Here is a 27,283-nt window from a genome sequence, read left to right as displayed (position 1 = left end):
ACAAGTCTGTCCCAGTGCTCTGCCACACTCACGTAAAGAAGTTCTTCCTCAAGTTGAGGTGGAACTTGTTGTGCTTTAGTTTATGGCCCTGAATGTCCTTCGTGAGGAGATTCCCCTCACGAAGCGCTCTCCCTTTCTCCCCGCTAACTCAGGCTTGACTCGGGAAGGGGAGGCAGCGACCTTCCCAACATGGCGGCCAAGCACGACTCCCTCCCCCCCGCCCCTCAGCCGCTCTCAAGATGGCGGCGCGGAAGGGCCGGCGGCCGGCCCGGGTGCGCCTGCGCGGGCCCGAGTGCGGTGAAATACCTGGCGGGGGGAGCAGGAGGTGGCGGCGCTGAGGGCTCGGAGCAGGAGGCGGAGGGCGGCTCGGAGCCACGGCCGCGCTGCCCTGCCCGGGACCCTGCGTGCTGTGGCGGCCGGCGCCGAGCCAGACCCCCGGCGGGCGCGGAGCGGACGGGCTGAGGGACGCTCGCCGCCGCCGCCTCTTGCAGCGCCAGGAGCCGCGCCGTCCCCGCCGCCGCTGGGACTCCCTCCCCGGGCAGAGCGGGGGAGAATGACGGAGCTCCAGTCCGCCTTGCTACTGCGGAGACAACTAGCAGGTACCTGGGCTGGCGGCGGAGGAAGGAAGGGAGGGCGGCGGGTGATCCGCCGCGGGGGAGCAGCGGCCGGGCGGCCTCGGAGGGGCTGCGGCCCGCAGCGGGGGAAGGAAGGGGCGCCGGCTCGGGGAGGGGGCGGGCGGGAGTGTGTGTGTGTGTGTGTGTGTGTGAGGGGGAAGGGGAGATTACGGCCCCCCCTCGCCGTGCTGTGCCCAGCCGGGAGCCGAGGGAACTAGGCCGAGCGGGGGAGGGGGAGCCCGGCCGGCGATTGCTGCCAGGGGAGCCGGGGGAGGGGAGCGGGGCCGGCACGGCGGGGGAGCGTCCCCTCGGCTGCCCCCGTCCCGCCGGGGGAGCGCGGGGTGGCACCAGCCGCGCTCGTCGGCCCCCACCCCCACCACCCCCCCGGTGCCAAGCCTGGAGGACTCCTCGTCCCCTCCCCTTGCGGCCCCGTCTCCCTGGGGCGGGGGGAGAACCGAGCCGGAGCTCGTCCCGCAGCGCGGGGGATGCGGGATGATGTTTGGGGGTGTTTGTGAGGCGCCGGAAAGAAGGGGAGGAAGGAGGATTGTTCCCCCACCTCCCGACGAGGCACTCCGGGCCCAGGCTGACTCCCCGCACTCGCACCCTTTCCCGCGGGGACCTGCGGTGCCCTCGTCCCGCCTCCCCTCGCCGGCTCCCCCTCACCTCCCGTGCCCGGGAGGGGGAGGCCGCTGCCCCCTTTGTTGTCAGGAGAAGCGCCGGGGGCTCCGCAGGCACCGGCAGGGGGGAGAGGACCGGGCAGCAGCGGGGGGCGGCGGGTGGGACCGCTGCGGGGGGATCCGCGGGGAGGGGCGGGGGGGTCCGCCGGGGGCGAGAGGGCGGGACGGGCGCGGGGGAGGAGGAGTTGGGGACCGGGCTGGGGGACGGACAGGGCCGGGGTGCTGGGCCCGAGCCGGCGGCGGAGGGGAGCGGGGTGGCAGTGGGGTGTCAGCCGGGCTCGGTGTCGCCGCGCCCCCTCCCTTTGTCCCCGGGCGGGCGGGCGGCCGAGCTGGCCCGGCCCGGCCCCGCCGAGGGGACCCGCATGCGCGGGGCCGCACAATGCGGCTCCATGTGTGCGCTGCCACACTTAAAGGGAAACGAGCCGGCAGCGCTCCCTTCCTCCCTCCCCCACTCGCACATGTTCGCCGCATCCTCTGCCTCTTGGGCCGGGATACGGCGGTCCACTCGAGGAAGCGCACGGGTCCGCCCGGTACCTTATGAGAATCGGGTCGCCTTTTTCGCCCCTTACGTAAAAACTGCTTCGTACCCAGATAAGGAAATGTGTGCTAGGTGTACCTAAACTCGGGCAATTACAGCGCTGGCTGGAGTTGGCCGACTAGCCATACAAAGGGACAGGGTCACTGAGTGGCACGGGAATTCCCGGAGGAAGATTTTGGCCCGAGACTTCAGTTAATGTCGTTGAAAGCCTAAAGGTGGAAAGCAGCATTGTTAGCAGTAAGGAGATGAGGTTGCATAACCGGGCATAGCAAGCTGGATGGTGTGTTTCTGCATCTCCAGCACTGTTTTCTGGGTTTGGCTGATGACCAGTTTGAGAAACTTCAATGTCGTTAATTACTAGCAGAGAGTGTTTTACCCCTTTAAGGTGAAGCTCTTTAAAAACAAAACAAAAAACCTGGTACCGTGGCTAAAAATCTCATACTGTGGCCTTAGTCCTGAACATCAGCATGCACCTGTTAATGCCCTCCCTGGTAACTGCTGAAGTTATTAGTGACACTCAGTGAGGTGTCTGCACGTTCAGATAAGCTCATACCGCCTCAGTATGAGCTTAACTGCAGGAGTTGCAGACTGCATGTGACGTGAAGCTTCTCTCTCCTATATATGATCCCTTAAGGGAAACAATAGTGTAGGATAGTTGCTCTCTCCCTTGATAAAAACAAGCATTTGGTAATCCAGAATAGTTGTTCAGCTGTCTGAAATTTCTCTTTTAATCTACTAGTTGTGCTCTGCAAAAGAAAGTTGAAAGTTTAGCTGAAGTCTCTTTTGATAGTAAGTATTCAGCTTTTGTGGTGTATTTTTTCTTTTTTTTTTTTCCTTTTTTTTTTTTTTTGGTCTTGTGAAGTCTTAAGATGTTGTGTAAGCACAGACTGGTTGGATATGTAAGTAGATTTGTAGACTTCTGTCTAGATCTAGGTGTTAACTTCTGTTTAACTTTCTTCTCACTCTTTTCTTAAGGTTTCTCATGTACTGGGAAAAACTGGTGAGCTTTTCCAGTTGCCCCTGTTGCTGATTCAGCTGTACTGACTGCAGCCATTTGCTTGAACCATGCAGCTATTGTGGGGGGATGGTGTTTTAAGTAATATCAATACCTTTGGTATCCCTTTACATGTATTAAAAGAAATTGAAACGGTATTAAAAGTGACTTTGAGCATGCATGAAGTGTGGTGAGCATTGAAGAAGAGCCTTGAACTCTTCAAAAATCCTACGTGGAATAACTGACCTGAGAAAATTATCACATATGGAAGAAACTATTTTCTATGTGACATCTGAACTGAGCTGGCACTGGACTGACACTGGTTTTTCTGGTGTCAGGCTGCTTGAAGTCACAGTGCAGAGACTGAGCTTCATGATCTTCCTTCCCTACTGCTGACTTATCTTCTTCCAAGTCTCAGCTGCTCCAATGTGTCCCTTTGTTTATACCCATACTGGTTTTTTTCTACCTCAAACCAAGAGTCACCACTGGTATTTGCCCTGGTGGGACTGATACTCAGTCTCTCTGCTCCCATTGCCTATATCCAGTGTGGTGAATTATGGGGTTGTACCTGGTAGTTGGGTTTTGGAGGACAGTAAACAGTTGATATGAGTCATGTGATCTAAGCTAGTTTAAATTGCTTTAGATCATTCACTTGTGCTTCAGTAATGACAAGAGATCTGAAGCTGAAGCAAGACATCCAGAAATGGAGGGAGGTTGAAGCGAGAATCTGAAACCTGTATAATGGTGGAGCAGTTGAGGAATATAAAAAGTCTTTAATGGTAAGACCCTGGATATCTCTTTTTGATGCTGAGAAGAAAAAACAATGGCAGGAGGAGGGAGGAATGTTAAACAGTAGTTCTCAGAGTGGCTACCTGTTTGGTCCCCCATATGCTTTGGTTCTTAATTATGGGGAAAGAAGGTGTCTGACACAGAGCACTTTAATGAGCTGTTTTAATTCCTGAGTACTTTGTCAAAGTATAGGTCAGCCGATTAGGCTGCTGGTTGTCAGTGAGATGTAAAACAATGGGTCTTATCAAACAGAGCTAAACTTCAGAACACAACCTGAAGTAAGTTGCTCCAATAAGTGTATGAAGACAGGCTCCTATATTTTTTTTTTCCTAAAGCAAGCTGGCTTGTAACTTGAGCAGGGAGCTGGTACCACAGCACCATGTACAGCATGCTGGTGTGCTTCAGTGGCATATTCTGGATGCTGATAGTGCTCTGAGAGAAGGGACATTCAATGACAGTCACAAAATACAACTTCAAGTTAGATGTGGGTTGTTTTTTTTTAATCTTCCAAATTCTGTGTGGCTTCACAGTGCCTTTGCTAATGAAATATTGAGCTGGATCCCCAGGGACTTAGTGTAGTAGCTGTTTTTATATTGACATGTGCTTGCCCCCATTTAGGCACAAGAACAATTCAAGGTAGTAAGAACTTCAGGTAGTTTTTATGGGTTTTGTTTTGGTTTTTTTAAGTGATAAGGAAGTGATGGGTTTGGATCTCTTAATACCAAAGCCATTTAAAAAGGGTAGTCTAACTAGAGCTGGAGGATCAGCAGTATCTATGGATATCTGTAAAACTAAATGCTGTTCCATCTCAAATCAACTTAATTGTAAGTTGTAGCAGCTTCTGGAAATATCTTAAAATTCAAACATATTTGTTCTTACTTTTTTTTTTTTTTTTCTTAAGGAGAGGGGCACTTTGTGGGTTGGTAACAATGTGAAATAGAAGCCATGACCCGTCCACTTCTTCCAGGCAAGGTGCAGGAAAAACTAAAAGAAAAAAAAGTGCCTCTGAACTTAAAAAAAAAAAAAGTCTTCAGCAAGTACGTAGATTGGTGTAGCACTGGGTTAGCAGAGTTCACCCCCCAGGGGAGCTGGTGGAGGATAAACTGTTCTTTTTACAGCCCCAAACTTTATGTTCTTTAAAAGGAGATGGAGACAACAGGGTGTAAAACTTCTCTTCCAGTCTCCAGAGCTGTCAAGCCCAAAGGTTTTACAGACTGAAGTATTTCTCTGAATACTTTTATTTCATCTTTCTGCCAAATTCTTGCTGACACAGAGACTTTAGAGTAGGCAGACATGTCTAGTTCAACCAGCAAAATCACATAGGGAGGATGCAGTTAAATCAGTAGCGCACAGTGGAACTAGAAGTGCGAGTTCTCTTTAACATAAACATGGAGCATTGGAAATGGGAATAACCATGCCTTTGTTGGCTGATGTTGTGCTAGGTTGTAAATAATCTCCAATTTAGGATACAGAAAAAGTCACACTAATGCTTTTCTTAAACATGAGAAACATGGCATTATTTCAGTTTAAAGTGTATGCAGCTTCTATTTCAAAGCAGAAATGTCTAATTAAAAATTAACAAGTTGGAAAACTGTATTAAATACTTAATGTTACAGTAGAACAATTTTTACTTTCTTCTGTGGAAGAATCTTGCCATGTAATGTTGAGCTAGTTGAATTTTTGGCAATTAGATAGGACTTACTTTCTAAAAAATCTGTTTGAATAGTAAATGGAGACGGAATTGTGGAGTGAAGATAGCTTAATACATCAAAGCTGAGATGTGTATTTCTGGGGTGGCTGGTGTATAAGAAACCTTTGTTTACAGTTGAGCACTGGCTTACAGTAAGTTTGTCTATAAGATATTTGAGTGGCACTGATGTAAAGTATTAATTTGGTACTAGGTTGCGTGTTACCTCCATTGTGAAGGTCTGTTCATATGGACAGTAATATTCTGTATTATCCCCAACAATTAAGACTCCAAGGTTCTGCAGATGTCAAACTTAGCATTTGAAGTGCTCCTGAAATTAAAAGCAGCCTTGCATATTTTTTTTAGAAGATTCTTTCATGTTTTTAGATAACCATCAGTTTTTTGGTCTGATGCTTTTTGGGGTACTTAGGTACAGCATGTGTGTAGCACTTGCCTTAATCCCCTGGCAGTGTAGGGCCCTGTTTCAGCAAATGAGATAATCCCGTTTCTTGTGAGGTTGTGCTGACAGAATTATCAAAGCTCCCTTGCTCAAGATGGCTTTATAGACAATATCATTGCTAAAACGCAGATCTTGCTCAGACTCCAGTCACTACAACAGCACAAGCAGCCTGAATTTCTGTTGCGCTGTAAATAACATGATAAATGTGACTAATGGCAAACTTTGCCTGCTACGTGTTAGTTTTCCAAATGCTTCTCTTGCAGAAATTATCTGAACTTTGCATCTTCAAAGAAAAGAATATTTGTAACAGCAGCCACCAGCAAAATTTCAGGGGTGCTGGCAGTTTTGGAAAGTGAGGTTTAGCTAAACCTCAGAATGGAAGGGCTTGATGACTCAACCAGTTGCTTGAACAGGATGAAGCAATAAGCTGCTTCATAAACTTACTATAGCTGCCTCATCAAGGAGTCACTGCCTTGGCTCTGCCTAGGTCAGCTTACTGATCTTTCAGGGAAAGAACCAAACTTACCATGAACTCTGAGTTCTTTTCCTTCTCTGCTTGCCCCAAACAAGGCATTGTAAGTTACACCAAAGTAAGGGCATATCAGGATCTGGCAGTAGAGTGATTTATTCCTGTTTTGTTGGAGAACAGTGCAATGGGAGAATGTTGCTGGAGATCCTCTGAGAGGAGCACAGTTAATACCATTTGAGAAAATACTTTCATCAGAAGAATTCCTGCTTTGTTGATAAGAGCTTCATTTGGAGATGTTAAATCATGCAAAACCAACTAAGATGTCTTGCCTTGTGTGATTGATACTGATTCCAATCCAGTATTGGGGTTATTTGCTCCAGAATTGCTAACTAAGGATTTGTTGATTTGCTATATATGTGTTTTTTTTGTTTAAGATAAACTGATGTAGAGTGAATGGTCTTCAGGTGAAACCATGTGTAATTAGAACTGATTCTGCTTTGACTTTTCTTTATGCTATTGAGGTTTCTTTTAATGCAGGGCAGACTTGGAACAATACCTGCATATTCAACTAACATAGGATTACTGGGTCCCTTCTGTGGTTGGTACAAGTTGGTTTTTAGTTCCCTCAAAGCCCTATGTTAAACATTTTGGAAATAAATGACCTTTGTAGATGAAACCTGTTTGCCTTAAATAGGCATTCTGCTAAATTCTCTTCCTGTAGTGTGTTTAATCAACCTCTGTTTTGATCTAAAATACACCAAACAGTTTGTTCCCAGCATAGAGATGGGGTTCTAATGAAGTGGAACTGAACTGAAAGATGGCTGCTGTTCTGAAATCAAGAACTAACCAAATACTAAAATGAGTGTGCAGACTTGGGTGCCTGGAAAAAGGAGAGCAGGTGGCTTCCGTGAGGAAGAGGACATGTGACTCCTGAAACTCTCCTGTCCACTTTTTGTTCCAGTGCATGGGAATGGAATCAGGGCAACATTTCACATGCAGGCCTTTGCTCTCACCAAGCTGTGCCTGCTCTGTGCTTCAGTTTTCAGTGGTGTGTGGATATCTGTCAGTGTCTGGTCTTGGTGAGATCTTTCACTTACGGCCTCTAGCAGGCTTGAGCTTTAGGCCACCGTGCAAGTGTAAATGTTCATATTTACTTTTCTTTCCTACTCTCAAGTTCAAGGCGTGTCAGCTGGAGCAGAGATCAGATATCCAGACCTTGTAAGAACACTAAGTATAGCAATCTAATTGAAATAGGGTTCCATAAAAATTACTTTCCTGGACAGAAATGTTAGCAGGTTTTGCCCAGGTTTAGAATAATAGTAAAGACTTTTGGTAGAAATCCTCCGTCAAGGTTTTCACATACAGTCTCTGTGTGGATTGTTAAGGGAAACCTATTTCTGTGCTGTCATCGCACACCTCATAGGTTGAGCTGGCTGTTTTTTTAGCTGGCTGGCATTTGGTGCTGATCCAGAAGATGGTGCTGTCAAGAGTCATTTAAAGGAATGTCTTAAAACGATTCTGAATAACAATATGGCTCAAGTTAGGGTATGCAAACCTGTTATTCATATTATAAGCAGGAGAGAAAACAAGCTGAAAAATTGTCCTTGACTTGCACAAGAACTTACGCATATGACAAGGAAAGCTACTGATGAACTCCTCAGATGTTAACATCTCCGTGTGGCATAGGCATGCCATAAAGACTTTTCAGTGGATTTCTAATGGTGTTCTGTTCTTGTCTGTGAACCATATACATCCTAGAATCCTTGGCTCTCTGCAGCAGTGCTGTTTCATGACTAACGTCTATATGACTGCTCAGAAGATACTTGGATGGAATTTTTTTTCTTAGCTTTAGTCTGTTGGTAATTTGCAAATAACTTGCAAGAAGTTAATGAACTTCTCCTGTCCATGATAAACTCAGCTACGTTAATGGTGCCTAGAATGGCACAATTTGGTCTTCCCGAATTCCAGCACTTGCATGCAGTAAGCATCTGAAACTCGTAGTCTCCTTTGTAGGTGAGAGAAATAAGTGTGTGTAGAGTGTGATTCATCTGACCTGTTTTCAACAACTGCTTTGGGATAATTATGGTGTCTCCGAAACTACTTAGCCTGATGTCTTGAATGCTGCTGAGGGTGACCATCTCAAGTACAGACAGATGCAGATGGCCATTGAATGCTTGTCTAACTCTTAAGAGTGGAAACAGGCATCAAACATGGAGGACAAAGCGGAGGTGGCATTTCTGTTACACTGAGTGTGAGAGATGAATGTGGCCCTGTGCTGCAGTTGACTCTATGGGCAAAGCACTGAATATTCCCTGGTGACATAATTGCTTCCTTTTACATGTGGGTTTCAGAATCAGGGTTCTTCCAATTCTTTTTACTGTCCTTGTTTTTCCCTTCCTCATAACACTTCCTCTCAAAATTCAGAACTTACTGGGGATGATTTTGTTGTGGTCTTTTAGCCAACCTTATTCAAACTCCATTTTAACCTGGGTGGTATAACGGTGCTGGATTCTGGTCTGATGGGATACACAGCATGCTTCTAGCAGTCTAGTCAAAGAAGGCTCTTCAGGAAACATTTTATCTTGATTTCTACCAAAATCACGTGACTGATAGTGATTTGAACATATATTCTTGAACTTACTGCTGAGAACCTTAATTCTGGAAGCATAACTTTCAAAACTTCAGACAATACTATGACATTTAAAGGTTTTCATCAGATGAGTATGTTTTGTATTTCCAGTGATTTGGACAGGAAAGTAATTTGAACACCATGTTTGTTTTCAAAGAAAATATTTGTGGGCTTAGTAGGCACAATGTGGTCTACAGTAACTTAAGTTACTGAGTTTAGATATTTGCTTAATGGCAAATGCATTGAGGGAGGGGGAAACAGACCTTCCTTCTGTAGTGTGGGATGTTGGGAAAGGACTGGTTTGAGTTTGTGTACACAGAAGGGTCCATGTATGAAGAGTGCTGCAGAAAGGAAATGCCTCAAAATAGGTTGTGACTGTTCTTGCCTGTCTTTAGGACTCTCAGGTGAAACGGTGCACAGGAACAGACTGTGGGCTGGGTAAACTGGGTTGCTGGTAATCTGTGCTCTGGTTGAGACTGTCTAAGAGCTGGTTTTGAGACCCATGAGAGAGAAATCTAAAGGAGCATTGACAATATCTACTGGTGCCCACCTCCATGGGTTTAAGGGATTACAGGGAACTCCTTAAGAACCAAGTCAGTACCAAAGGCCTGCAAGCTCCTGGTTGGTGTGTTAAGACTCAGTTTTCCACTAAATAACTAACCTGAACTTCCAATTGTCTGTCTCCAGGTATGCCGTGACTCCTATGACTGTGGAGCTACAGAATTTACAGAATCAAGAAACTCAATTTTTAGCTTAATTCTAGAATAAAGTGACACCTTACTCATAAAAGAGTTCCAATCTCTATTTACTCAAGTTTCTCTGGTACCTTAATCCTCATACCTGTAGTGTCAGTTCTAGGAACTTTGGGCTAGTGCTGCTCTCTACTTGTTTGCAAAGCTGAACTGTGGCCATGGCTAGGAATTTGACTGGGAATAAAACCAAAAATCAAACAAGAAACCTCCAACCTTGTCCTCTGTCCTTTCAAAATCTGCTTCACTGTGCAAATCTATGGAAGACTTCACAGGTATAGCTGAGGAGATGGCAACTGAAGCAGTATGCGAAGGTGCGCAGCACTGCACTGAGATGCAACTTGCCTGTTAATGCTAGTTGTGCAAGCTTTCTTACATATTTTCTGAACTCAGAGAATTTGATTTGTAGAAGTCTGAAATGCTTCCCTTATTAAGAGGGAGTGATTTGTGGAGCACTGGAAATTAGTTAGTTGCCAGGCTAAAGTCAAATCTAAAGCTGCTACTGAAATGGTTGATAGAATCTCTGCTTAAGACAGGTTTGTCTTTACCACTTTAGTCTCCCTTCAAAATAATTTCAATGTCCTTCAGAGACTTAATCTGTTCTGTCTTAAATGTTGTCTATTTGTTACTCCCACAGTGGCTATCAGGAGCGTGTGCATATTTTGTGCTACGTTTTGTCTGAACTTCTTGGATGAGCTTGTGAGCAAGACAGAACATGATGAAAGCAGATAGTATGGAGAGCTTGGGAAATACATCTCCACATAGAGATCATGTTACTTTGTCAAAATCTCAGCCTGAGTTCTCTAAAAGGCGAGGTTCTACAGCAGGGTCTATGGGCAACCAAGTTTTGGAAATTGTAACTGGCCTTAGTGAAGTAATAGGACTATACAGAAGTCACAGGGCGGGGTACAGAAAGAAGAGTCTAAAATGAGGATTTTCGGTGTGAACAGCTGTTAGAATCTCCTGAACTAGTTCTGAGCCTCACAGAAAGCAACGAAGACAACATGAGCTTAAGGTGCAGCAGATATAAAATGCTGATATGGCCTGCTTGCTCTGAGAGCTGTGTAAGCCAGCTAGATGGTTTATCCAGAAGCCTTAGCTGGGACTTGGGCTCCCTAGTCTCTGTTTTTGTGCTGTACTCTATCCACTGGCTGCACAAAACTCCAACACTGTGTAACTTACTAAAAAGGCTGCTGTTAAAAAATACTGGAGTTCATATTTTTGAAAGCTTTGTACTGTAATGGAGCTTTAAATACTCAGAGTTCATATGCAGTGGCTGGCTGAGTGAGACGTCAGGCTGAAAAGTTTGGATGCCGTAAATAGCTGTTCCATGGAACTATGGGGCTCATTCTGCTTAGTCATTTTTGTTGATGCTGTTTTGCTTTGGGATTGGTGAAGTCTCTTGGCTTATATAAAGGCAGTTTCAGTGAGTGTGGGAACATCGGTAGCTTGATGTAAACTAAACACTGAAACTGGAAGTGCAGCCTATGGTACTGTGTTGGCTCAAGTTTAAGGCAGTGGTAATTTAGTTCTGTTTTAGTAAGAGCTAAAGGGACAGACAGTGTGGCAGATCATGTGAAAAGGGAGACATGAGGCTTTAAAGTCTGTTCTTGATTTAAACAACTCCACTGGATTATGGGCCTTTAGTCTTCCTCACCTCCCAAATCAGGTATTGGATTTAATCCCAGGTTCAGGACTGGGATTAAAGGAACTGAATGTCTAATTTATAAGCAGACACTGGATTCTGTTCCAAGTATGTTGCTGCCTGGCAGCTGTCCAGGTGTGTGCTGCTTTGGCTGTCAGCTGCTGCTTGGTTTGCAAAGGGCTCTGCCTGAAACTGCTTCTAGACAGAGTGTAAGAATGTTTCGGGGTTTTTTTTTCTTTTACTGGGTAGAAAAATGCCTATTATATTAAATAATCAGAAATGCAAAAAATGTTGTCAAAAATACTAAACCACAGATTGTAATATATAGTAGTTGCAAGTAAGTGGCATTTAGTTAGGCATGGACATGATGGAAATATATTAATGTACTCATTTATGTTTAAAAAGTACAGCATATCTTTAGCTGAACAAGAAATCTGAAAGTAAAGCTGTTGGAAAAATAATGTGGAAAGATCCAGTTCTTTGTAGGTGTCTGGCTCCTCTGCTTTTCCAGGACCTGTAGGGCAGTTCTTCATCAGGGCTTTGTAGAGGATCTGCACTAAGAGTTTGTTCCCCTCTCCCTACCTGGAGAAGGGAACTGAATCCTTTGCTTTATCCACATGTTTGTCTAGGGAAGCTCCTGTTCAGGCTGCAAGCAGTTCAGTGCTGTGGTTGGTGGGGACTGACAGGCGCAGGGAGCAGGTGTCCCCTGCTCTGGGTGCAGTGTCAGTGTCGCTCGGTCGCTGGGCAGTGACACCAGCCTGGCACCAGCCCTGTGCGACTGAGCCCTGTGTTTGTGTGTATTCCTTTTGTGCCCTGCCTGCATCGCTATTCCTCTGGGATTCTGGTGCATGGATTTCACTACTGTGTGAGGCTCAACTAGTGAAGAGAGAGGCAAGAGACAGGTGGTATTACCAGTTAACTTTTCTGATGCACAGCACTGACTATATCCAGGGAAAAAAACAAAGCCAAACAAACCTTGGGCCTCTGCGTTGTCAAGTTTTAATGAGTAGCAGCTATTGGCTATCCATGGTAAAGCAGCCAAGGATGATGCTTTTCATATCTCAGTGCAGAACTTTCCTGAGACTTCCTTTTTTGTCTGCCTACCAGCCATGTTGTTTAGTTTAGCATAAATAATCTGGATGGAAAAGCTCATTTTTAAGTTGTTGGTAATTCTGCATACCTCTTGTGGAGAAGGTGTATGAGCTTATGTTCACTGTTTTTCCTCAGAGTATTTCTGCAATCAGCAGCTGTTTCAGCTGTGCTTCAATATTGCTGTCATGGAAGGAAAATAACCTTTTCACAAGCAGACACTGATGCCACCTCTTGTAAAAGAAGTAGTGTGTGCATTGCGTTTATAGGCAACGTCCACTAAGCAAACTGTTTAAACTGAAAATTTTTGTTAATGATTTATCCCTTTCATACAGTTTACAGATGTTCCACTTTAAAGGAGTTGGCATCCAGGACTCTTACTCCTTCTCTCAAATTCTCTTGCAATATAGTGGTACATGGTCCTAGGTGTGAGTCGGAGTGTAAGCGCTGTCTTTCTTTGGGAATAAATACACGAAAAATGTTTTGAACTACTTGGGGATAAAGTTGTTTGATACTGAGACAGATGTAGAAAGAAATTGAAACGGCACACATTAAGAAATAGAGAACAAAATGTGTATATTGGCTTCGGAAATAGTGTGGCATATTTAAATAGAGAGAAACATTCTGAATTTTTTCAATCTTAAGTTCTGGCAGTCTTTAAAGTCTTACCAGTGAGCAGTGATAACTTGCAAACAATAAAGAAGCTAAATGTGAGCAGTTTGAGTTACAGCAGTTCACACAAAATTCACACAAATCCTTTTTTCTCAGCGGAAATGCAGAAATGATGGGACTTGTGTTTCACAGGCTTAAATTTATGTTGGAAAGTCTTAGGTGAGATACTCAAACCTAGTGTTTGCATTCTGACTTCTGTAGTTACTATGGTGGATATTCTGTATTACAGTACCGATAATATCCGAAAGGATGGTGTAAGTGTCCTGAGCAGAGATGGCTTTTTTCATAAGCAATAGGCAATTTTTAAAATGAAATCCTGTGTGAAAAAGCAGGTTATATTCAACGACTGATGTGGTGGAACCTTTAATAGACCATGCTGAAGAAATGTTTGTATTAAGGAGGTAAGGGACTGGTGAAGTGCTCTCTTAATGTGAGATGCTCACCAAGCTATCTGTCCTTTCAGCTAAAATTAAATAGTTACTCTGGCTTGTGCAACTGTTTCCACAAAGTTTCATAGATGCCAGAGTCTGAAAACTGATTTGCTTGGAGGAGGCATGGCCGTGCTGTTGCTTTTGGGTTTGAAGTTGGCATCTTGGTTAGAGAGCCTGTGACATTGCCTTTTTTTTTTCAGGCATTGTCTGGAAAAAACGTGGTTGGGCTCAATACCCAAATCTTTGTCCTGCACCTTTGGGACTGGGTGGCTGACCTCACCTCCTGATTACACCCCTCTGAGTAGCTCCTAGGAAAACCCCTTCCAATATATGTTCCTTGGGATTTTAGAATTGTGTCATCTTTGTGGATAAGTTTGACTAAATTAGCAATGACCAAAACTGATATTCCTGCTATCTCCCTCTTCAGGACCTTGATCTTTCTTGTGAACTGAGGGCTTTGTTTTCCCCATGCGTACTTGGACTCCTCTGTGTAGGGTTTGAATTGATTCTTCTTGCCTTTTTCAACTACACTTTAAATAGTTCAGAACTTAACTAGCCACCAGTGATTGCAAGCTTATGGGCAAATCAGTTTGAACTTACTGGCAGCTTTTTCTCCAGAAAGATACAAGGCTCTCACTTGAAGTTCCGCTGCATGTACCTGAGGGCATTATAAGGCCCTCTGAACTTAAGTCTGTGTAATGCTGAGAAAACAGCACAAAGTACAGCTTTTGGGTTTAAAAAATGGGAATATATAGACAAACTGTGCTGTGGAACAGAACAATGAGAGCTGCATGGTGTCTGACAGGTTGTAGAATAAATATGGGGGTTTTTTTCCCCAATAACTACCATTCTTAATTTAATCTGGAAATTACTGATCAATTGAAAGAATAACTTTTTTCCCCCCCTTCCCATATTCTAAGTACCCAAGATCTATCAGGATTTTGTCTGTACTGTTGGAAATGCTGGATGAAGAATTTGAATTTGGCATAAATATGGCATTTAATGTAATTTCTGACCTTAAGCTGTCAGTTAACAGATGTTCTTACCTTCCTACTCTCACCACTGGATTATAGGCAAAACTCATTTGAAGTGTTTAATTCCAAATCTTACAGGTCTTTTACATGGAGCAGGCTGAAAACAGAAGTTCAGTGGAGTCTAGACCTAGCTGTGACTTGTGTGTAGCTATTTCCAGAGAAGCCTCTATCTGGCAGTAACTGTATGAAGTAGCCTATACACTTAGAATGCTGTATTGCTTATCACTGAAGGAAAAAACTGTGAAGTAAAAGGAAGAAATAAAAACACACAACCCCATACTGGAACAGCATAGCAGCTTATCTTCTATGTTTTCTTCTACTAGTTCAAAGTATAGTAAATCATTATCTCCAGAATTTACTGGCACAGGTCTGAAATGCTTTCAGATTGTGGGGGAAAAAAAAAAAATCATTTAAACGAAGTAGAATGTTACTTTAAAATAAAAACATTGTGTGACTTTGGTCTGCTGTTAACATTTTCTAGAGTTAAAGGCAGACTCTAGTTTAAAATGACTCATTGGGGTTCTTGGAAAGCTTTTTTATTATTAGAAAGCCTGTTTCCTGACTTGAACACTCATTGGTATCTAGTTTAGGAGACCATGTCCCATAGTTGTGTGTTGTTCTGGCCCTTCTGGTCATGGTGTACTCAGAGAGTTTTAGGGTCAGACATGGTCCCAGCACTGGCAGAAGTGTTTGCAGTGGGGGAGCTGAGGGTACTCACCCAGGCCATAAGTCCATAAGCAAGCACTAAATGTCACAGGATTTTTTGGTCATGTATGGACACATGAGCGAAACCAGCAAATGTGTATTATAAACACTTAAAGTTACTCTTAATTTTTTTTTTCCCTTCACAGAGCTCAACAAAAATCCAGTGGAAGGCTTTTCAGCGGGCTTAATAGATGACAATGATCTTTATCGATGGGAAGTCCTTATTATTGGTCCTCCAGATACACTATAGTAAGTACTGATACTTATACAGAAACTTAAGTGAACTCGGATTTACTAGTTCTAGTTTGCTCCTAGTGAACAGAAGCTAACCAAAACCTTTGTGCTAAATTAGGTAGTGCTCTTCTGTTGCTAGCAGAATATGTGTAAATAGCTGGATTTGCTATGTAGAAGTTCTAAACTGCTTTGCTCCCCTGGGAAAAGGCAACACTGATCTCTTTGTACTTGTATGGAAAAGAAAGAGAATAGGTACACTTAGAGGCGGCTTCTGTTTTCTTTCACATGTAAGTAAGGTAGATAAAATCCACTATTTGCTGTTGCTGCTGGGAGGCTGTAGTTTAGCTGATAGTGCTGTGCTAAACCATTACAACTTCATGTTTGTGATGGTAGGAAAATACTCAACTCAAGTGGGATGTAGGGATGTAGTTGGAGGAAGCCGAAGCAGTCCATAGAATTAGCTTCAAATCCTGTCAGTTTGAGATGGGGGAACTTCCAAGTGTCACCTGGAGTACTTTGGGGTGATCATCTACTCCAGTTTCTGGGAAAAGGTTCTATGCTCAGGAGAGGTCAGTTTGAAGTGTACTCCTGAAGATGAACTCTGTTATCTTCTTTAAGATGTTGCAGTAGTAAATTACTGATACAAAAAGCCTGGTGACATTTACTTGAGGTCAGTTTTGGTTGCAGCATGAAGTTGTGTATGTCTGTCGGCAGACTTTGAATAAGTACTTAAACCCAGCAATCAAATTGCTTGGCTTTTCCTCAAGCTCACTACACTGTAGTTCTCATGTTTTGCATGAGATGTTTCCTCCAGCTTCTCTTGACCTTTTCTGAACAGTCTTGTGGTTCTGTTATATTCTCATGGCTATTTTATAAATACTGTCAGTAAAGAAATGCTGCCTCTAATTGTTCATCATCTTAGGTGTTAAAAGTTGCAGTAGTGGTTTTTTTGCTCCACTTTTATAGGGTCCTGTACCAGTTTGGCCAAGTTTAGAAATATATCCTCTGAGAGAAGGCAGGTTATAACCACCCCTCCCCCACCAGGTTCGGGAAAAAAACCTTTTTCCTCGAAGGAAAGTGAAAGAGATAAAAACTATTTATTTAACAAACACATGGGAAAAGGATAATACTGCTAAATAATAAAACCTCTCACTGTGGAGAAAAACCTGGGAAAGTGTTAGAGTCCTCCCTTTGGTCTTCCTCCTCCTTGGAACTGGGACTTGGCCCAGGGCCAGGCCCTCTGTGCTCAGTGGAAAGTCCTCCTGATGTGTTCTGATATTGAAGCAGTCCAGCAGAAAAAGGGAAAAAAATCTGAAATTCCAGAAAAAAAACCAAAAGTTCAACTCTCCATCTCTCTCTGGAGAAAAAGAAGCTGAAAAACTGGCCGAAAGCTGGCTGGAAAACAAAACTGCTTCCTCTCACTCCTGCCGCTGCTGTTAGAAGCCAGAGGAGTCTGTGTCTCTGTGTCCTCGAAACATGAAAACAAAGCTGCAAAACTGCTTTGAAGAAGTTTTGCTCAGTTTCTCCTTCCCCCCTCTCAGGCTCAGTTTAAAGGCATAGAAAGGCATATATATGGGCAGTGATATGGGATGCAACATAAAGTCACCTCAAGACAGGTCCCAAGCTTTTTTTGAGGCTTTTTAGATAAGAAACTCTCTTCTGTTCCAGTCCCCAGTTGCTGTTTTTTCAGGGTAATATTACACTGAATCCTTCTTCCCTGGGCTGTTTGATAAGGATGGTCTTGCATAATAGTTTAAGTTAGCCAACTGTCAAGCTTCAGTCTCATTCCTGGTCCCACTTCATTTATTCTGAGTTTACTTGAAAATACTTTAGACATAGTGCATTAGTCTACTGAGAGAAACCCTTTTATCAGGAATATTGCTAAAAATGGCATTGATCTCCCTTAATTGACAGCTGTATTTCATTAACTGATTTCTAATGTATATCCAGTTTAAAAGTTTTATTTATATGCAGTTGATATGGGGCAACCAGGGATGCCCTGCAGTCTAGTAGCTTTAGGATCTGCTTCTTTAAAAAGGGAAAGAAGGACTTTCTCAGTTACAAAGAAAGGGTTTGACCAGTTTGGGGCTCTCAACAAATCAACAAATGCAGTCTATCTCTCCTTTGTTGACATTATGGGTGTTAAAATTCTGGACTTCTTACCTTTCCTGGGATGAAGGATTCTTTGGAAACTGCCTCCCTTTTCTAAAACTTGTGAAAAATGAGTGCTGTGGGTTCAGATCCCCTCAGCTGCTTCAAAGAGCCAAGTTACTTAAATGCAGTGCTTTTTGAGGTTGGTTTTTTGTTTGTTTGTTTGGGGGGGTTTTTTGAGACAGTTGCTGTAACTGCACACCTTTGGTTAGTGGTGGTAAAACATGTTATTTTCTCAGTAGCCGGTGCACTTCAGAGATTCCTACTCCTTTACAAATACAGGAAAAATATTGCACTGAGCAGTTTTCTACAGCAATTCTTTTGTCCGAGTGGCTGCTGAGGAGTAGCTTGCCACACTGTGCAACTCCTGCCATCTTCTTTGGAGGTTTATGTTCCTCTTTTTGTTCTGCCTTTGCAATTCCAAATTTTGTTACAACCTTCAGTTAGAGGAAATGACAGTAGCAGGACAAATGTTGTATTATTGACATTAGCAAAGTATTCCATCTGTAAACCTTTCCATCTAATACAGGCCTTCACATTTTTCAAAAGGGACTATTCCTGGCTTATAACTCCACATAAAACCTGGATGTCTCTTGTTTATTGTTGTTTTCCAGTTGAGTGGGTAACTAATGTAGAACACCTCACTGTCATGCCTGAGTCCCTTTAACTTAGTGTTGAAAAGGTAGCATTGGAAGTCTTTTTACATTTAATGCTGTAGACACAGGCAGAGCTTTCTGCAGTTTTTCCCTGGGGCTCACTGCTGCAGACTGAGACCACAAAATTAGGACTGAGGTCTCTAACAGAGGAAAATGGGTGTCTTCTGGGCTGGACATGAGAAAGGCAGTTATTGGCAGTACCTTTTTTTTTCCTGTTAATAAATTTACTGGGAGGGAAAAAATGTAAGTTGTGATTCCAGATGGGAAATTCCTTGGCAGTTTTTTGATGATTTTTTTTTTCCCTGTGGTTTTTCCCCTCTGGAATATCATCCTAGTTCTAAAAAAAATCATGTTGGAGAACTGGCAGTATCTTGTGAAAGGATCTTCTCAATGTAGAAATGCTTTACATTGCATATGGAAGTGTTGGTACTGTTAATTACCAACATGATGTTGTGTGAGGTGTAAACTTAGAGGTTTTGATACATCAATAAGTTCTGATCTTCAGCTTAAGCTTACAAGAAACTCTACTAAGATATTTTTGATTCCCCAGTGAAGGTGGTGTTTTCAAGGCTCATCTTACTTTTCCAAAAGACTACCCACTGAGGCCGCCAAAAATGAAATTCATCACAGAAATCTGGCATCCGAATGGTAAGAAATGTCAAAGTTTCAATTTCTTTTTGCAGTTCAGAACTAAAATGCAGGGAAGACAAATAGATACATTTCTGTTCGTGTTAGAAATATGAAACCCTGCTTTTACTTTGCCATCCTCACTTAATAGAGAACTAATAACAATGGCAGAGTTTTTAATAGTGCTGCTCTGAGAGCATAAAATACCCTTATTTTCAGAAGCTAGTCAGAGTAGGTTCTTGCATTCTTGGTAATTGTTAAAGGATTTTTTCTTCATTTGTTTTCCTAAGTGCAGAATTCTAGTCTGAGGAGAAACTTGAGTTCTATAGCTGCCTTTTGTTATACCTTCAAATATTTCGTCTTGCTGTTACTGACTTGGCAGTTCAGTATAGAAGGCCCAAGGTTGTCCTCATCTAGTGAAGCATGAAAAGAAATCTTTCAGTTCCTCCCAAGGAGACTTCTCCTAATGTCTCATTTACTTATAGGCTGTTGGAGATTAGATGGGAAGGTAAAATAAAATGGAAGATGGTTTTACTGGGAAAGAGAAATACTCTTCAGCTTCAGAAACTGTAGATGTTGAAAGGTGGGAGGAGACAGTGCTCCCATCAAAAGGACAGGGAATATTTTAATGCTGTGTCAGTTTCAGCTCTGGAAATATCAGAGTACTTGTCAGGCTCTTTCTAATTCCAGCAGTTTAAATTATATTTCAGTATGTTCCAGTAATATCCAGCTGCTGCTGTTGCTGTGGAAAAAACTCACTCTCTAGTTTGCTGAACTTAACAGAAAAAGCTGTAGTGGAAGCCTGTCTAAATAAATAGTCTTGAGAGTTGCAGCATGATGCTAGACTGAGTCCTTCCTCCCCATGTACCCTCTCTGTCAGGAGTTCAGGCACATTCAGACTTCCACCAAGCCCTGTTTATTACAGTTTAAGTTCTGCAATAGTTAATTACTTTCCTTCTTTATAAAGTGTTTTCACTAACGTGTTTCAGACTAGCTGGAATGAAGATGAACAGTTCCATGACTGTCCTGAAGAAATGCCAGCATGTTGTTCATTACTGAAATATGCCTTGTTCTATTTTGTAGTTGACAAGAACGGCGATGTCTGCATTTCAATTCTTCATGAGCCTGGAGAAGACAAATATGGCTATGAAAAACCTGAGGAACGCTGGCTTCCCATTCACACAGTGGAAACTATAATGATTAGTGTTATTTCTATGCTGGCAGATCCCAATGGTGATTCTCCCGCTAATGTTGATGCAGCGGTAAGACTTTCCTTGGTCTGCCAATTGTCTTCAATGTAGAAACCTTGCCATGGAGTTCTGTTTCTAGTTTAGCAGACAGTAACTTTGGGAAGAACCTTTTCTATCACAGGCTAAGACTACCTTTTTATTGGGAAAAGCAGTGATGATGTCAGACAGAACTACTAATTACCCTTGGGAACTTTTTTCACCTCTCTAGAACAGTCTTCTTGTCCCATGGATTAGAGCAGTAGGTTTGACTGTGTAGGTCTGTGCTCTGAGAAGGTGCTCAAAGCCTTCACTGGGCATCTGGCCTTCAACTCAGCAGGAAGGGTTGTCCCAGACTAGTCTGAGTGGCTGAGGAGTGAGGAAGAATGGTCTGATTTATAGTCAAAGACCAGGGTGAATCTGCAGGCATAAGTGAGATGCAAGCGTTTGCAGCACAGTGTTCTGGAGCATGGCCTGTGCTGTGTGCATGTGTGAACACAGCTATCAGCTCTCTTGAAGAGCTGTGTTTAGAGCAGACTAACAGTTAAGCTGAGAACTGTTTGTGGTGGGGAGAGGAAAGAAGTCTCAGTTCTGGAAGGGCGTAGGGGAACAGACTCCAGGCCCCACTCATCTGACATACACTAACGTGCTGTTGAATTGCAGTTCAGCAGTGAGTGTTGTCCTCTCACAGAAGACATGTTCTAGCTCTTTTAACTGTGGGAGTGAGGCAAAAGGAGATGGGAATTGTGAGATGCAGAGTTTTGTAAAGGAATGTTAACCTGCTCTGTTAGCCGAGCTATGCCTTCCCAAAGCGGGTGAAGTTTAGTAGTTTCCTGGAGCCTTTGATTTACTATGTTGTGAGTATTTTCAAAGGCGGTTGAGTTCTGCTGAAAAATCATCATGGGAACAGACTCATGTGGAACAAATTTAATGGAAAAAAGACAGAAAACAAGTAAAGTTGTAGTGAACAATTTCCTCATTCAACCTTTTTAAGTGTTGGACCTCCCCTTTTTTGTGTCATTTTACTGGTGGAAACAGACACCCAGGAAACATGGACATTTCCTGCTGGCAAACCTGAGAGCACCGAGAGGAGCAAGTAATTAATGAAATGCTAAAAGTGCAATTAGAATTCCTCAGTTCACAAACTCATGTATGTTGAATGTAGTTGGCCTAACCCTGGAGAAAGCACATGCTTTTAGCTGTGCTTGTCACCTTCCTGACATCAGACTTTTTGTATTTTGCCCCACTCTGACACCTACTTCAGGAGTGGGGTTTTTATTTTTTTCCTTAGGAAAGTTAGACACAAAATGAATTTGCCTTAGGGTAAAGGTCAAAAATGAAAACAGCTTTTTCTAGCCCAGCATGAAAGAACAAGAAAATCCAAATTTGCCTGTGAAGATAGTAGTGAGTCATCACTTTGGATGCTAGAGACTATATTTCTGACTGTGGCGTGACATGTTTCAAGGAACTTTTAAAGTGCTGCTTGAGCAGTTGGCTTCTCCTGTTGGATCAGAGACCTCTTCATATTAGCAAAAACATACTGATCAGGGTAATGAAGAATCAGCAGCTCCTGTGTTTACTACAGCAATAAAATTTGGCAGTAACTATAAGATACTTTGTCTGCTGTCATTAATTTCTGCTTTTAAGTGAGTCTAGTGAATAAGGTGTTACAGGCAGTTCACAGAATTATAGGAGCAGGGGATAGCTTTCTGGAAAAATGAACTATGCGTGTTGGAGTACTGTCTCTTGGAGTGGGAGAAAAATGAGGATCAGGAACCTGAACATACATTTTGAAAAAGCAAATAGAACAGTTCATGACCTAAAATTACATATTTGGAGATTCAGCTGTCAAATAGGAAACTTTGCTTGCTACTGAAATCTGAACAATTCATAGAACTGCAAATATAAAGAGTAGAAACCAAAACTAAGACTCTGAAGCTCCGAGGGCACAAATTCAATGCTTTTCTTGGCCTTAAGCCATCTTGTGTAAGCTGTCCTGTGTCCCAATCCAAGGAACCAAATGTTTGCTGCATGAATTGCTGAAAAAGAACAAATTAATTAGTAGCCTTATTTGTGCTTTCATAGGAGACTTAAGACATGCTGGGCTCTCCAGTGTGCTGATTGTTGAAGTGATCTTGGAGGTGATGAATGTTAGGGTATGCCATTTTTCACTCAAGTGTACTACAACCTTCACTCCAAGCGGGGGTGAAAAGGTGTTGTATGCTAGATTGCATCAGGTAAAACAATGTGGAGGTTTTTAACCCCTTCCCTCACCCCTGCAGTAAGAATATATTGCTTATATCAGAAACTAAGAACTTTAGAACTTCATGAAATGAGGGGTTCTTTGTATTTTCCCCACCACTTCTGACTGGAAGGTAGTACCCAGCATGTCAGTTAACACGATGCTCCTGTGCTTTCATCTGAGCTCATTGTGAGCATGGTACAAAACAACCTGGCTGCACTTTTTCATGTAGGTTTTTGTGATACCTTGATGTGTGCATCTCTGGGTTCAGACTACCCTCTTACCTATCTTCCTGCTTATCTTTTTCTTTGCTCTTCATCTCTGCAGTTCTGAAATCAGATCCCTGTCACAGACACCAGCCCTGTAGATGAGCTGAGTATTCTCCTAAGGTCTTTCTCACAGAGCCAATATATCTTATAGCCATATCTAACTAGGAAGTGTTTGCTTTTGAAGGACACTGCTGTCCCTCTTCTGGATACTGTGACTTCTGTAGTTCTGTCCTGGAGTGTCCTGGCTAGATTGAAGGGAACTAAAACTGTCCTAAAAAAAAAAAAAAAATAGAGTAACTACTGGCTCCACAGTACCTGTGTACCTTTTTCACCGCTGCAGTTAAAGACATTAACACATAACAGCTTGTGGTCTACAGGTTGAGTTTGCTGCTACTTTGCAGGCTGAAGCAAATAGATTTTAGCACAGTGTGAAATACTGGTAAGCCACCAGGCTAGTCTTGGAGTATGCCTAAAATCCAGGGGGAAAATTACATCCTCACTGTCTTGTGAGCAGCGGGCACAGAAACCCAGAGCAAACTTTCAAAAGTCCTGAATATCTCAGATTTTCAGTGAGTATCTCAATGATTGTAAGCAAATATAGGTGTTGACTAGATGGCTAATGTCTGAAAACATAAACACCAAGAGTCTTCCTAGAGCTTGTACACTGTTGCAGGACTGACATCTGAAAGCTGTCTATTCAATTACAGAAAGAATGGAGAGAAGACAGAAATGGAGAATTTAAAAGAAAAGTTGCCCGCTGTGTAAGAAAAAGCCAAGAAACTGCTTTTGAGTGACACTTATTCAGCAGCTAGTAGCTTCACTTTTTTCAGGGTAAGTATCCTTCTCAAGACAAGTCAGTTACCTGAGTTGAGGATTTCCTGCTTAAGTGTTGCTGAACTATTTTTTTTTGCGCCCCTCAAAAGCAAAAGAAACACGCAAACCTTTCTTCTCAGCTGCATGATCTCAGTGGAGCTCTTTGGCTGTATATAGTACTAAAGACTAAAATAATTTAAGTGCACTAGACAGCCTGTTCTGCCAAAATTGGGGAACTTCTCTTGTATTCTTGCATTTTATGCTGTTCAGAAGTTGAACTTCTCTTTATCAGAATTCATCCTGCTTTATTAATGGCACTTAAAGGTTACTTGGAGCTCTGATAGAAGGGGGTGATAATTCTTTGAGATTCATTATTTTGAAGAACACTTGCTAGAATCTTAAAAGCATCTTAAAAGTCTTGTTATCTCAGGAGTTGCAGATTATCTTGCAGATGTTGGTGGCATGTTGCACTTAGGTATTAAATGAGACTTCAGTGAGGTTGTCAGGAACCACTGAGAAGGGTTTGCTTCAGGTATCTATGGGAGTTTTCATAGAAAGTCTCCTGGCACAGCAGAAAGCATCAAGTTAAGATATTACCCGTCAATAATATCAAGAAAGGTGGTGTTCTCTTCAGCAGCCCAAAAAACATTTTTAGTGAGGAAGGCTTGGGAATAACGTCATAAAAACAGCTGTGTTCTGCTTGGAAACTGAACTGTGGCATATCTGAGAGCTTGGACAAGTTTTGACCTGAGAGTAGCTGACGTGATATTTGCATTTTATGCCACCTTGTTAAAGAGCTTCTGACTCAAGATACTTAACTCTAATTTACACAATCCCATCTCAGTTTTAATGGGACCTTTTTTTTTTTTTTTTTTTTTTTTAATAGCCTCTCATAGAAAGCTCTGTATTAAAGCAGGGCTCTTAAATCCCTGGCCTTTGGTCACTTTATCTTGGGTATGCCAAGGGAAAACTTCGTCCATGAGCTAATAATTTCCTGCTCTTGCTTTTCAAAGCAAAACAGAGCTTCATGTTGAAGCTGCCTTTTCTTAATAGTTGGTTTGGCAAATAAACTGCTCTGATCCATTTGGCTAGAAAACTCCAAATCCATATTTACTGGTTATCTACAGCATACATAATTCACAGGGACAGAAATATGGCACTATATGTAGTTCAGAGGGGTTGTGCTGACTGAACCAGAGCAGCATACTACATTCTTCTGCTAGGTAGTTTTTTTTCATCACAGTTGTACAGGAGAGAGTTCCTTTCTTACCCTTTTGTTAGCACTGGGGGGGTTGGGGGAAGGCTCCATCTGTGACAAATTCGTTCTGCAGTCTCTCTTTGCAGAAATGCTTTGATTGAAAGGAACTTTTTCCAGTACAGATTAAGCATGAAAAATGCTTAATATTGATCAAAAGACTAAGCAAAGGAACAGAAGGTCTTGTACAACTGCCTATAACTGGAGTGCAAGAATTGTTAATGCAGCTGACTCTTTTTTTCCTGTCTTGGAGAAAGGGAGTAACTGTGAGTAACACTCCAGAGTATCCTTAACTAACCTCAGCTCTGTTGCCATGTTGAACTTAGCTATAGTGAAACAATGCTCTTGACAAATATTTTAAGTAATTGGCTGTGTTGCTTTTTTGGAAGGCGAAAGCTTTTCTAAGTCCTGGTGACTCCTCCCAAGTGAGCGATGGGCAGGGAATTGGATGAGAAGGGGCCACAGCTGGTTTCAAACCAGCCCAGTGTGATTGGGGGCTGTGGTGTCAGTGCTTGCTGAGCACTGCTGTGCCATTTGTACCTACCATTCACAGTAAGTAATGCACAGACTTTTCAGTGATAAATCTGCAGTGTTTAGCCCTATGTGTGAATAATCAAAGCTTTACACACTATGCACTCCACAAGCAACATGAGTAATAGGAGCCAGAAAGTCTGATAATTGAGCTTGGATACACATGCGGTGTGCTGAACTAACTCCAGTCTTTCTCAGGTGATGAGTTTGGATTTATCCATCTTCTGTCCAGAGGTATGTGAAGTTCTTGAACAAGTAATAGTTATTTCTTAAGCTTGAAAAAGTAATTAACATATTGAAAATAATTGAGGGTGAGGAGGGGTTTTATTTTAATACCTGTGATTTCTTTGCAGGTCTCCAATTGAGAAACATGGCACTGTTTTTTTTCCTGCACTCTACCCACCTATTGCTGGACTTCTGTTGTTACAAGTTGGCAAACACTGGCTGGAACTGGGCTGCAATAAAACATGCCAGTTATCAATGCTGACAAGAGCCTAACAAGTGCCAACACAAGATGATTACGCATTTTGAAATCTAATGAACTGCTTTAACCTTCAGGAAGAATTGTAAAGATGTGTACATAGCACAACATGATCCGGATAATATATATACTGTTCATGTACATCCACAAATACACATTGTACCAAATAATGCTGTCTGTAGTTAGGGATAGAATTGTGTAAATTCTAAAGATTTTAGCAGGTTTTTTCTCTCCCTATTCATTGTTTCCTGAGTTAAAAAAAAAACAACAACAACTTGCGAAGCATGTCAAAACCAATTAGGATACTAAGTTGGTTTTTTGGTTTTGGTTTTTTTTCCTCCCAGTTTAAATTTCCTTTGACCCACTGAGGCTTAATTAAAATTTCTTGCTTATTAAAGTTTAGTATCTCTTTTTTTGGTTTTTGGAAATGTGCTCCCTTTTATTTCCCCCATCAAAACTTAAAATTTTCCTAATTAAACCCTGAAAGGATTTGCTATCAATTACTTGTGTCTTCTTTTATGATGACCTTTGTAGTCTCAAAGGTGCTTTTTTTCCCTCCCACCCCTTTTTTAAACCCAATTACTCATCCTTCTTGAATTGGGTATAGCAATAAAACTGGCCATGGAGCACCCCTGAGCAGCCTGATGGATTTTTAACTTCCAAGGACTTGAGTGCTTTCACTTGGAAGTTTGGTTGACTTAAGTTAGTCCAAGATAGGAATGAGCTGCTTCTTATGGGTGAAATTTTTGGTTTGCCTTTTTCATTGCCTGTTTGTGGGGTGGGGTGTGTGTGGGGGAGGCTTGTTTTTTCTCAAGGTTGAGTTCAAGCATGCACATCTGTAGGCTTTCAAATGACTAACTTCTGGGTTTGGTATCAAAAATAGTTTCTCTCCTTTACTCTCTTCTGTGGCCCTTCATCTGCTTTGCCTTCTACTTCAGAGTTTTCCTCACCTAATGTACAAAGAAAATTGCGATGTATATTTTCATGTAATTTGATTTTTGGAATTCTGTCACCTTCTGTAGTGAGTTCTTCCAAAATATAATTTTTTCCAATAATAATGTGTCAAACTGGGTGTCTTGAGTATCACAATAGGAAGGGTACCTATAGTTGGAGCACAACTTTACCTGAACATCATCAACTATACAACACCAGCAAACACTTGAGGAATTGGACATGCTTTGCTTCATCTTGAATAATGAAAGAGCAAACACAACACACAACTTTTCTCCTTATTGTAACCATCTTTGGCCCTCTAGTGAGCAAATACAAGTCTCAGAGTATCTGCTTGCAAGAGGTATCAAGTCTTTGACCAAAGAAACTTTATAGAAGAACTTGAAACTACTTGACTCTTTTCACAGCACAGCATAACCCACTAATAAATCAAAAGTTCCAGTGTCAAAGAGTCCGCTTTTAAGAAGCCTTCAGTCCTGAGTTGCTGGCTGGACTTCATTTCATGTTGCTGTGCAACATGGATGTGCTGAAAGGCACATATTGCAGGTTTTGTGAGGGGGGCTGGAGTGGAAGGAGGTGACAGTTGTTAGAGGTAGGGCAGCCCTTGGAGACAAAAAGGCATTTCGTATAAGGGGACTTACAAGGAAAGGTACTACTTCCTCCTA

The 27,283-nt window shown here is 42.5% G+C and overlaps 1 protein-coding gene across 3 annotated transcripts; it reads left to right on the top strand.

Annotated features, from left to right (window-relative positions):
* Positions 1–292: 292 nt before the first annotated feature.
* On the top strand, positions 293–26,722 carry UBE2G1 (ubiquitin conjugating enzyme E2 G1). 3 transcript variants are annotated; one of them, XR_007207707.1, is made up of 7 exons: positions 293–599; positions 15,329–15,431; positions 18,774–18,871; positions 19,934–20,112; positions 23,295–23,418; positions 25,385–25,420; positions 25,540–26,722. XR_007207707.1 is itself a non-coding variant. In XM_048324582.1 (6 exons), the coding sequence occupies exons 1-5, from the start codon at positions 554–556 to the stop codon at positions 23,379–23,381; spliced, it is 513 nt and encodes a 170-aa protein (XP_048180539.1). In that variant the 5' UTR covers positions 294–553; the 3' UTR covers positions 23,382–23,418; positions 25,540–26,722. The 3 variants fall into 3 exon arrangements, 2 of the variants coding, with proteins under 2 accessions (XP_048180539.1, XP_048180541.1); XM_048324582.1 differs by lacking the exon at positions 25,385–25,420 and having other exon boundaries at positions 294–599; XM_048324584.1 differs by lacking the exons at positions 293–599; positions 25,385–25,420 and having other exon boundaries at positions 15,346–15,431; positions 18,779–18,871.
* Positions 26,723–27,283: the final 561 nt, after the last annotated feature.

Source organism: Corvus hawaiiensis, chromosome 20 (assembly GCF_020740725.1).
Source record: "Corvus hawaiiensis isolate bCorHaw1 chromosome 20, bCorHaw1.pri.cur, whole genome shotgun sequence".
NCBI lineage: Eukaryota > Metazoa > Chordata > Aves > Passeriformes > Corvidae > Corvus > Corvus hawaiiensis.
Note: the sequence above shows the minus strand (reverse complement) of the source record. Positions and strands in the feature narration are given on the sequence as shown.

Excerpts from the sequence above, each read along its gene's own strand:
- UBE2G1 (XM_048324582.1), top strand. The coding sequence starts at position 554 with ATGACGGAGCTCCAGTCCGCCTTGCTACTGCGGAGACAACTAGCAG. Across the intron at positions 15,432-18,773 it reads GGTCCTCCAGATACACTATA|TGAAGGTGGTGTTTTCAAGG; the intron begins GTAAGTACTGAT and ends TTGATTCCCCAG. Across the intron at positions 18,872-19,933 it reads AGAAATCTGGCATCCGAATG|TTGACAAGAACGGCGATGTC; the intron begins GTAAGAAATGTC and ends TCTATTTTGTAG.